This window comes from Electrophorus electricus, chromosome 2 (genome assembly GCF_013358815.1).
Source record: "Electrophorus electricus isolate fEleEle1 chromosome 2, fEleEle1.pri, whole genome shotgun sequence".
NCBI classification, from domain to species: domain Eukaryota; kingdom Metazoa; phylum Chordata; class Actinopteri; order Gymnotiformes; family Gymnotidae; genus Electrophorus; species Electrophorus electricus.
The window spans coordinates 7,284,881-7,296,814 of record NC_049536.1 but is presented as its reverse complement, the minus strand read 5'-3'; the positions used below and the strand labels follow the sequence as shown (position 1 = coordinate 7,296,814).

The 11,934-nt window shown below is 36.6% G+C and overlaps 1 protein-coding gene across 1 annotated transcript; it reads right to left on the bottom strand.

Annotated features, from left to right (window-relative positions):
• Positions 1–1,145: 1,145 nt before the first annotated feature.
• slc41a2a (solute carrier family 41 member 2a) lies at positions 1,146–11,928 on the bottom strand. The gene is made up of 13 exons (XM_035521167.1): positions 11,876–11,928; positions 11,492–11,594; positions 10,063–10,659; positions 9,878–9,985; positions 9,323–9,394; positions 9,057–9,201; positions 8,701–8,847; positions 8,385–8,532; positions 8,026–8,105; positions 4,372–4,503; positions 2,270–2,418; positions 1,904–2,104; positions 1,146–1,518 (listed from the first exon to the last, which is right to left on the bottom strand). The coding sequence occupies exons 3-12, from the start codon at positions 10,387–10,389 to the stop codon at positions 1,919–1,921; spliced, it is 1,494 nt and encodes a 497-aa protein (XP_035377060.1). The 5' UTR covers positions 10,390–10,659; positions 11,492–11,594; positions 11,876–11,928; the 3' UTR covers positions 1,146–1,518; positions 1,904–1,918.
• Positions 11,929–11,934: the final 6 nt, after the last annotated feature.

The window sequence follows — 11,934 nt, the reverse complement described above, 5'->3', positions numbered from 1 at the left end:
CAGCATAACCTTCAGAGAATGCATATAGGCTTGGCTGGCAGAAATCTCTTTATAGAATCTCTATTAAAATTACCAACATTATTACAGAATTACATACAAGTAATAGAATAAAAATAAAAATAACATTTGTTTACCTGCTTTACAATCTCGTCCCTGCGATGGATAATCGGATCCTTTAACAATCGTCAGATCTTTATACATTTTACTTTATGTAGTCTTCTCTTGATTATATGTCTTGCTGCATGTTTCTTAAAGTGCTTAGCTCTAGACTCACCTACCATAATAATATTACTTGTTTACACCAGATGTAAAATACAAAATTGAGCCACTTTGCATAGGTTCACAGAATATTGAGTACACACAGGGCCATATATGAAATTCTCCATTTCAGCTAACTGCATGTCAGATAAACTCCTGCTTGTTTTGATTGAGAAATTAAACAGAATGTAGTGTACAGCTGAAAACACACACCTGCAATTGTACCTTGAGCTGCAGCCAGTATAAATTCATTCTAAACATCAGTCACACTAATAACATAGCAACAGCCCAAATTTGTCTGCTAAGAAATATTACAAGATAGATAGCCCCATAGATTTTTACATATTTGTATAAGAGCTGACTTTTCCTAGTAAAAGTGCATTCTCTTCTCATGCCTAGAAAAGATGTGCATCTGTACCTGAACCATCATGTAACAACTTCCTCCTCTTGTGAGTAGATCAAGTGATATGCAGTGAGAGGTTAAAGTACATGAAAACTTCACCAAAAGCAAGTGAGAAGCAGAAAGTCACAGTTTACAAAAGGCTCATTTTCAAAATTTCAATGACAAAGCCTTTTTGAGTGATGCAAGAATAGTAATATTCACATTGATGAAATCCGGGATCTTGAATGAACAAGATTATTGTAGCAAACTGTTGATAAAATGACACAGCTTTTATTGCACACTACATATCAGTCCCTTGGTTTTAAGATGAGACTGCTTAAGGCAAGAAAAAAAAACCTAGTTTCCTGCCACTTAAAGCCCACTAGTATACATCTCTTATGAGAAAAGCATTTATTCAAATCCTCTACATTTCTGGAGGTCATTTAATTGTTAAAAGAATTAGACCTTCATCTCTATTACTCCTCATGTCATACTTGATGACTGTTTTAAGTATATGACCAGGAGATCTGCTTAATTTAAAAAAATAATTAAAAAAAAACATTTTGCAGGTGGTTGTCAGTTATTGTTGCACTTGGCTGCATTACAAAAAGCTCTTCATCAGAGTGCTCTAAACTGTACCTTGCTGATACAGCCTTTAGTCTCAGGGGTAGCTTTTACCTCACTTAAAAAGAAGGAAGTCCTCCCTAGCAGGGGAATAGGGTCCACCAAAGCATTTCAGGTTGGCCCAAGCCTAGTAAGGGAGTTGTCTGGATGGCCAACCCACAATGGCCACAGCCTGGAATCATGTTGCTTTACTTCCACAGAAGTTGAGATGTCCCATCCCTACAAGGCTCCTAGAAGGCACTTAGGGGAATCATCTGGTGTTCAAGACAATGGCATACCATAGGCGAATCATAATTTCAGAAGTTTATTTTAAAAGGTTTATATGTGACATGAACAGAAGTGGACAAATTCTTCCACTCATTTACAAACTGATTCATCAAGGGGTACATATGATTGCACAGTAATGCTAGGTGATCTGTGTTTTTCTCCAAAGGTGCTGAGGCACTAAGCAAAGCATTACGGCTCAAAAAAATACAACAGATCTACTGACTATCAATGTGCTGTGAACCTTCTGCCACAGACTGATGTTACAGTCATGACTAGAAAAGAGTTTCGTTTGGACTGAAAATGTAAGAAAATAAGCAAAAACATTCAAATATTAAAAATATGAAAACATTGTAAGATGTAGACCCATCTAACCTTAGTAAGTCTGTCTCAGTCAGCCAAATGAGTGTCCTTGTCATTAAGAACCCTGAGCATGTGAAAACAGAGAGCCAACAGGGCAGTTCCCAGCAGATCTCCCAGAGCTGTGAGATATGGGATAGAAACGCTATCTGGATCTCGGCCATATCGCCACAAGCAATGAACCATCCAATCAGCAATGCACAGCAGCAGAAAAACCTGAGGGCAAAAATACAGATTAGGAGGAAGTTTATTACTCATCAAAATGAGACAATAGATATTATCACATAGAAAAGATAATGATTTAGATTTGTGTATGACTATGTATGTGACAAATAAACCAAACTTGAAACTTGATTTAACAAATCCAAGCTCTTTTCTAACCTGAGTAAAAGCTGCTGCTAAGTAGAGAGTGAAGAAGACTGCTGTAGGGCTGGTGTGGCCACCATGCATTAGATAAATGATGCAGAAAAATATCACATGGCCTGGGATGGCCAGTAGAATCAGCACTTGAGCAGTTCTGCTGTTGTAACCTGTAAACAAACAAGGCTCCTCATGTCTCACATATAGTAAAATCTCTTCTTATCATAACATTGCAGATGCTGGTCATGTGTTGTGCTCAGATGCATTGCTAACGGCTCTATGCAATGGCTCTATTAATCTTTTATTTTGTAATTAGTAAAAAATTTAAATAACTTATGCAACAATGCCCCCCTCACCTTTGTCAATCCCCCAGGTGGTTGTGTTGGCCACGTGGCCTTTGTTTTGTTTTAGTTGTCATTCGCTTCCACATGTTTTAGATTCCGTGCCATGTATTTCTGTGTTGTACTTTCATTTTCATTAAAACCATTTAAGTCTGTTTAACTCATGTTTGCTTTCCTCTCAAGTGCATCCTTGATAGACTGTGACATTTTAATATTTTCTGAAAATATGCATCTCTCACTGATGTACAAGCAATGCGAAGATAAGTAAACACCCATATCTAAAGTTTCTTTAAAATTTCCATACGATCATGTCTTTAATAAAAAAAAAAATCATATACATATTAATCATTATAAACTTCTTACAGTATTTTCTTTTACATTATTTTGGATCTTTTCATGTATATTAATGTACTAAAAATGAATAATGAATAACAGAATGGTAGATCTACATGCTTAGATTGACCTATCAAAGTTTTACATATGGGAAAAACTGCTGAAATTGTTTAAATGTGTGATATGACATCAAGTTTTCTTTTCATACATACTGTGCTGGAGCCATAATCGCAAGATTCAAATACTGAACTTAATTTCAAACCTTATTATTATGGGGACTCAACATTGGGATTGGGTTTGGTAAAGGAATATGGACAAAATACATAATGAGTTAAATAATTACCAAAATTATTAATACCATTACCCCTATTTTGATATAAGTGAGTCCTAAATATGACATTAGCATTTGTGGACCTATGCAAGTTCATACATTATTTAAACACAACAGGAATTCTAAATGTGTCATTACTAGACTTGGGGGAGCAGGTGTAAATGCAACTGAAAATTCTTTATTTGTGAAAACCCTAGCATTTTTACACAAGCATTATGAACTATGATCCTCTGAGCACCAGGGCCCAACTCTGCCCATACAAAAACTTTTTAAAAACCTTCATAACAGTCAATTAATTGCATTACAAGTTATAATAGGCAAGTTATCATAAGCAGCTATCTTGTCAAGATATCAACAGAGACTCTTGTAATATAATCAGGCTTATCCATGTGTCTACTTTGTGCACTGTTGTAGATTGTCATGGAGTGTCATTTGTGACATTTTAACTATTCAAAAGGAAAATTACTTTACCAGACTCTTTACTATTTTAATTTATATTACCATATTTATCTAGGCAGCAAACGAGTATGTCAATGAATAAATGTTTAGAGCACTACAAGTTTGTAAAAGAAATTAGTCATATGAATGAAGAAGAGAAAATACCCTAGACTGATCTACTGTTACTGCTCTGAGTAAACTGGTCTCAACTTTTTCTTTTATTTCCTCTTGTTATTTGTGAAAATTCTGAGTGAATATTTTATAATCTATGTTTATGTATATATAACATGATATATAATATGAATGTGTTCTATGTCATGAAGTGAATGTATCACAGCATGGAATTACTAAAAGTAGCAAATAGATGGATGAGCTTTTCTGGAAAATATCATTTTCTGATCATTTTCTTTTCAGTAATTTATCGTGATACAGCTAGGCAGAAATCCTTACATCATTTGTATTCATGTTTGAATAGTCAAAAAAATGCAAAAATCTTAATATGCACATAGGGTCAGTACCAACTGATAATCTGTATTTTACTTAACCCCATGTACTAAAAATTGTATAGTAGCAACACTAAAAACAAGCATTACACATATTCAGAACATTTCTCATATATATATGGTAGCTGGTAAATATTTGGTTGCTTTAAATATTTGTAGACATTATGATGTTTTTACCTTTTCCACAAAAGGTGCGAGATGGACAGAAACAGCCGTTGGTATCTTCGGGTAGCTTCCCCAATAAACAGTGAAAATGTAGGTATGTGGCAATACGGCTGGATTGGATGGCCACCAGGTTACCGCCAACCCCTTTACATAAACAGATTCATAAATAGTGTGATATCCATGTTACATGTAAATGATCTATAATATGATAATGTAATTAAATTATTTTATAGCCTATGTCTCAAGCACAACACAGAAAACAGCTTATTCCAAAAAAGTGGCTTTATAAGACATCACTCTCCTAACATTTAACATGGTATCAAAATTCGAGATTTTACAGGGCCTTGAAAAAGTATTCATACCCCTTGAACTTTTCCATATTTTTTCATGTTACACCTACAAACTTAAATGTATTTTATTGGGATTTTATGTGATAAACTAACACAAAGTAGCAAGTAATTGTTAAGTGAAAAGAAAATGATACATGGTTTTCAAATTTTTTCATAAATAAAAATCTGGAAAGTGTGGCGTGCATTTGTATTCAGCCCCCTTTAGTCTGATTCCCCCTAAATAACATCCAGTGTGACCAATTGCCTTCAAAGGTCACCAAATTAGCAAATAGAGTCCACCTGTGTGTAATTTATTTTCAGTATAACTACAGCTGTTTTGTGAAGACCTCAAAGGTTTGTTAGAGAACATTAGTGATCAAACAGCATCATGAAAACAAAGGAACACACCAGACAGGTCAGGGATAAAGTTGTGGAGAAATGTAAAGCAGGGTTAGGCTATACAAAAATATCCCAAGCTATGAACATCTCACGGAGCACTGTTCAATCTATTATCCGGAAATGGAAGGAGTATGGCACAATTGCAGACCTACCAAGACATGGTTGTCCTCATAAACTGACAGCCCAAACAAGGAGAGCACTACTTAGAAAAGCAACCAAGAGGCCCATGGTCACTCTGGAGGAGCTGCAGAGATCCACAGCTCAGGTGGGGCAATCTGTCAACAGGACAACTATTAGCTGTGTACTCCACAAATCTGGCCTTTATGGAAGAGTGGCAAGAAGAAAGCCATTTTTAAAAGCAAGCCACAAGAAGTCTTGTTTGCAGTTTGCCACAAGCCATGTAGGCAGCACAGCAAACATTTGGAAGAAGGTGCTCTGGTCAGATGAGACCAAAGCTAAACGTTTTGGCCTAAATGCAAAACGCTATGTGTGGCGGAAAACTAGCACTGTACATCACCCTGAACACACCATCCCCACCTTTAAACATGTTTGTGGCAGCTGGTCAGAGTTGATGGGAAGATGGATGGAGCTAAATACAGGGCAATCCTTGAGGAAAGCCTGTTAGAGGCTGCAAAAGACTTGAGACTGGGGCGGAGGTTTACCTTCCAGCAGGACAATGACCCTAAACATACAGCCAGAGCTACAGTGGAATGGTTTAGATCAAAGCACATTCATGTGTTAGAATGGCCCAGTCAAAGTCCAGACCTAAATCCCATTGAGAATCTGTTGCAAGACTTGAAAATTGCTGTTCACAGACACTCTCCACCCAATCTGACTGAGCTTGAGCCATTTTGCAAAGAAGAATGGGCAACAATTTCAGCCTGTAGATGTGCAAAGCTGGTAGAGACATACACCAAAAGACTTGCAGCTGTAATTGCAGCGAAAGGTGGTCCCACAAAGTATTGAGTCAGGGGGGCTTAATACAAATGCATGCTACACTTTCCAGATTTTTATTTATTAAAAAACTTGAAAACCATGTATCATTTTCTTTTCACTTCACAATTACTTGCTACTTTGTGTTCGTTTATCACATAAAATCCCAATAAAATACATTTATGTTTGTAGGTGTAACATGAAAAAATGTGGAAAAGTTCAAGGGGTATGGATACTTTTTCAAGGCCCTGTATATAAATAAAGTTGAACTATAAAAGTTCATCTTATAGTAAACATCTGTATTTAGGGAACCAAATAGCCATCACAGTAGTTGTAATACATAGTTATAGTACATAGTTTCAAGGGATAATAAGTAATTGGATAATTGCCTGTTATTATTAGTCACTGCAAGGTCACCAGTTATTCATACTTTGTACATGCACATTGTGTGGATTAGGTTGATTGGGCATTTAAGGAGGGGACACCCTACCTACCAGATACCCTACCTTCTTGGCCAGACTGGGTGGAAGCAAGGATGACTGTTGTGTCATGCTCCCTAGCCCTAGTTCCCATGCTCCCAGCATTCACCTGTTGCCTGCTCTCCTGTCACTCAGTCTGGTCACGTCAATCATCACACCCTCATCAGATCTGCATCCCTAGATTGTTCTCACCTGTTTATCATACGTTCTGTCAACTTATACCCATCCATTTTCCTGTGTTCCATGTGAAGTATTGCCATGACATGTATGTGCGTACTGAGCGTTATCTCTGTCTGTCTTTCTGGTATTATGACTTGTTCTGTTTTTGGTTTATCATCCCTACCTGTTTTGGGGGGGGGGGGGGGGGGGTTTCATTTGATTTGTTGAAAAAAGTCAACTTCAATTATTTTGACACAAATCTAATTCCATACAAAGGGGCCTGAATTCTGAGAACATGAACTAGAAGAAACCTGCACACTCCTGGTCTATATCCAATGCTGCCCCCTGCTGTCCCTGCTGCCTATGTGTAGTCAATACAACCTACAACCTGAAAAGAGAAATATGATCTTCATGTCTGTCCTTGAGCTCACACTGCCCTACACAGGCAGGCTTTACCTAAATATAACAATCATATCAGATCAGAAGGAAGAATGAGAAAAGAAGCTTTCGTGGAGTTAAAATTAGATGATTTGTTGAAATTGTTTCAGTTTACTTGCCAAAGAGACTCTTGCAAAAGAGACACCTTTTGCTAAATGCATTATATACCACCTCATTTGAAACACAGTGGCATGGATATGTGTGGATGCTAGTGGAACAGGATCACCTGTCTTCATCGATGATGAGACTGCAGTAGCATCAGGATGAACTCTGAAGTAAGTGGTTCAAAATCACCTTAACTGCTCATATTCAGCCAAATACATAAGTGGTTGTTTATCTTGGAGCAGGACAAATTAAATAAATTACAGCATTTTCCAGGATCAAGAATTGTTCTTGATTAGTCAAGTCAATCACTTAGCCTGAATCTCATCAAGCATGCACTTCCGACTGAAAGACAAAAGACCCAAGAACAAGCTGAAACTGAAAAAGGCAGGATTTTGTGCCTGAGAGAACATCAACAGGGAATATAGCCACTGGAATGTGTTTGCTACCAAGTACTAAACATGAAAAGTGTATTCATGATTATGTTGATTTTTTTTTCAATTACTTGCAGTCCCCTCAAATGGGGGACTATGTTTTAAAAGGACTGTGATTTCTATATAGCTCACCCAGTATAGACATGAAAATACCTTTGAATTAAAGATGGCATTGTGCACCGAACTAACTACAAAATTGTGTCACTGTCTAGTTTCTTAAAGACTGTACTCTAGCCTTTTTTTAAAATCAGTTTTTTTAATCAAAACAAAAATAGCTACTTCCTTGTCAGAGAGGCAGTAGGTGAGTACTAATCCCATGTTTTCATTTTAGACTCCTATCCATAACAGTGTACTAAATAACAAAGCATTTTAACAACTGATGCCTTCACTGACCATTTATAACAGGTGTGTAAACTGCTATTCCCATTAGGTTTGGATTGGTTATGGTTTTGTCCAAAATGAGCCCACCCATGCTGTGGAAATACAAAGGAACAATGGATTCTACATTAATTTTGTGCATTAGCAGAAGTACAAGATACAAATGCTTCCATAATCTATGACAACTACAAGTACAAAGTGAATTGGCCCCATTACTATCCAGCTTTTTTATACAAAAGTGTAGCATCATGAAAAACTGATCTGTATTAATGCTCATTAAAATGTGTGTTATATAAGGATTAGCTGAAAGGATGCAGAAAATAAATGGTAAATGTTTAAAACATCAAAAGGTAATATTAGAGCCAGCCACTCACCTGCTGATAATCATGGCTGTGATTACGGGCTCCCAGCCACAATAGAGCAGTCTGTGGCTCTCGGGGTGACAGAATGAAATTATAACCCAGATTGGTGTCAAAAGCAAAAAGAGAGCACACACCATATAGATAATGTAGGGGCAGAGCTCTACAAAAAAATAAATAAGAGAAAAGTAATGAGAATCAACCCTCACCCCAAAAAATTATATATGTATATATTTCACACTGGCAGCAAAAAGTAGTTGGATAACCATCTCATTGGCCAAACCAAACATTTACTATGGATAAGAAAATCAATTTTTTCTTTTTCTCTCACCAGTGCAGTAAAAGAAGCCTTGACTGATGACTGCAAATAAACCCAGAGTGATGACATCCCCAAAACTGGCTGCAATCGGTGTTGCTATGTTATCTGGATTGATGCCTAACCTTTTAGAGCCAATAATCACACCTACCATAATGATACCTATGCAAAAGCAAATGACAGGTTAGTTGCCAGTATTCCAACACTACAGTCACTCAGCATATTACTTCATAAAAGGATGAAGTAATGCAACCACACTAAACATAGGTTTGCATGCACAGCATCACAAGCCCTGTGATATTTGGCTAAGACAAATCTCATGACTGTCTCTTGACCTTAGTGATTATTCAGTGCAAATACTCTATTCTTACCTTGCAATAAAGATGCTATGAAAGCTGTCACCACACTGCCACAGCACAACAGTGCTACATAATTCATGATAAGATTCTCATTTAAAATCCATCCAAGTATTGTGGCTACCAGTGCAGCAAGAAAACCCAGCACTGTGGCCTGAACCTAGGGGAACATAACAGTCATAAAGCAGAGGTAGGAGGAAAGAATGTATTCATCAAAGACCACACATTCATGAGATCATTATCTGAAAAGAGTAATGAAAAAGTTTATTCATTATGCTGACCTGCTTGAGAGCAAGGTTTCCGATTACCAATCTCCACTTCTCCCTTGAGGAGTTTATTTTGCCAACATTCACCTACAGTAAATATGTAGCTGTTTTAAACCAGTTGGGTCATGTTCCAGTCATTATGATGGGGAAGTTGTTAATTACATGAACACCATTTGGTAATATATTCTATTTTCAGAATACAAAATATATGCACACAATTAGACCGCACAGTATAACAATGTATAACCAACAATTTCATGTTGCTGCTCACTTCAAAAAGAATCTGTTAAGATTCTAGGCATTTAACCAATTAAATGGGATTTTTTAATTTAAATATGGGTGCTCTTTTCTTCGAAGCACAGTGTGAGGCTTCATATTGCAATCATGACCACAGAACAGACAGAACAGGAAGAATAAGATGTGGCAATACCAGTAACACTCTGAGACAACAGGAAATAATATTAGCATGTTCTGTAACGTAAATGTTACATTTAGAAAATAACAAAGAGAGAGAGAGAGAGAGATTTGTAAAGAAACCAGCAGAAAGGTTGTAAGTAGTCATGTGCTCACCGCTGTAGAGAGTCTTGATGCCAGTGTCATCTCCAGATTCCCTTTAAGGCCAAGTAATGGTGGCACCAAGATCATGATATCTGTTACTCTCTGAAACACCTCCCAGTGCTGCATTGTCAAAACAGAGATCTCACTCACTGCCATGTGAGCCAGAGTTTTCCTTTCTCCATTTTTCCTTTACTTACCTGTACAATGTCCAACAGCATTCCAGCCATTACTGTTCCAAAGCCAGCCAGAAGGAAAGGAACCAGGATCTGAAGCACCATAGTGCAGATTGATTCATTTGGCATGGTCTGAGCACAATTTGCCCACTGTTCCTCATTATGCTGTAGATCAGATGTTGCTGATGACAACAGATGGTTACTATGAAGCAAAGGGTCCAATTCTGTGTACTCCTTAATTTTTGTGCTGAGTCCTGAGAAGCTATCATGTCCCCCAACCCATACAGAAGGCATGATCTGTCTGATCTCAGCTGATGTTATCTCTTGCTGATTAGGGTCACCTGCGTCCATAGTCTTTGTAGAACCTTGGTAAATATTTATTCAAAGACTTAAAATGTATAAATGCTTAGTAAATATTTTATGTTAGAGATAATCTTTTGAAAGAAATAATCTTTTGCACATGCATATCTTTTCATCTCACCATGCTGTTATTTAATATCTATTTTGTTTTAACATTTATTTTTAAAAAATCTTTGAAATTTGTAAAAGCAGGAGGTGGACAAATATGCTCTATGAGCCTCCTGTGCTTTCTAATCTTTTTTGCATCTGTCAGCATCCATCCTAAAGGGGGGGAGGGGGGAGTCAGAGAGAAAGAGACAGGGAGAGATCAAGATCAAAGGGTAACACTGGAATTTTCAGACACTGCAGGTAAACAACTGATACTATGCTTGCAAAGCTTGTTATATCAGTAGTAGACCAATATCAACTCCTTTTACATTCGTTTCTTCAATTTGCATAGTATGCTTGTTCACTTCTTATACACAACTCAGTTTGTGGGGGAGCTTTTTCTAATACAGCTCCTAAAACTGTTTCAGAGAATATTGCGAATATAATATTCTATAGGTCTTTTTAAGTTCACATAATTTGTATTTTATTTTATAGTTCACAATTTAAAATTATTTAATTCATGTACTTTATTATAAACATATGAGGTTTAATCTTTCCTATGTAAAGCACTTTGAGATTTTTTACTCAAAATGAAAAGGATTACATAAATAATGAATATTACAGTTATTAAGATTATTACTTTTCATGTGCCTTCAAGAAGGGGCATACAATTAACTTGTTACAGAAGAAACCAGTAGTTCAAACAATTGATAAATAGATATTTATAATTGCAGGTAAAATAGATGTAGATAAGCCCCGCATGAGGTAAATAAATTATTAAATTATTTAACTACATCCTTTTACAAAATTTCTGATGCCACAATACAGTCCAGAGAAAGCAGAAATTCAGTGTACAAGAGTGTACAACATACAAAAGAGCACACTAGTCCAAAGCACCAAATATTTAGTTAATTTAGTTAATTAAGCCACATAAATTAGGAATGGAATGGAATGGAAATCATGAATCATTGAAATTTTAACAATATTTCAGCAAATTACTGCTTACCTGAAGGAAGGCCAACAACAATGACTCCTTAGACTACTTAGTCCTTCAACCTCATACTCAGTGTTGCCAGATTGGGTTGGTGGTTTCCAGTGGATGGTAATATCTACCCCAAACAAACAAACAAACTCCCCAAATATTATATTACTTATTAATACCTATTGCATCGCAGCATTTAGACCAAAATTAAGACAGTAATGAATACTGGTCGCAAGTAAAGTAGATCATGCGACAGAGAATTCATTATCCTAATGTTAGTTCTACGCAATTCCATGATAATTAATAATGGGCAGCTGCAATACCCCAAATAATAAGCTTTATGTAATTAGGTGTAACATGAGCGGTAAATTCTTGATATAATACTACCTTTATGTGTGCAGCACCCACCTTCTAAGTATTCGTACACTCGCCCAAACTGGCAACCTTGTTTATGGTACTACCCGCAG

Coding starts and splice junctions, on each gene's coding strand:
- slc41a2a (XM_035521167.1), bottom strand. CDS start 10,389: ATGGACGCAGGTGACCCTAATCAGCAAGAGATAACATCAGCTGAGATC. Junction 4,504..8,025: donor TTACACACCTGTTATAAATG/GTCAGTGAAGGC, acceptor GTTTATGTAAAG/GGGTTGGCGGTAACCTGGTG. Junction 2,419..4,371: donor TCGCACCTTTTGTGGAAAAG/GTAAAAACATCA, acceptor GTTTGTTTACAG/GTTACAACAGCAGAACTGCT.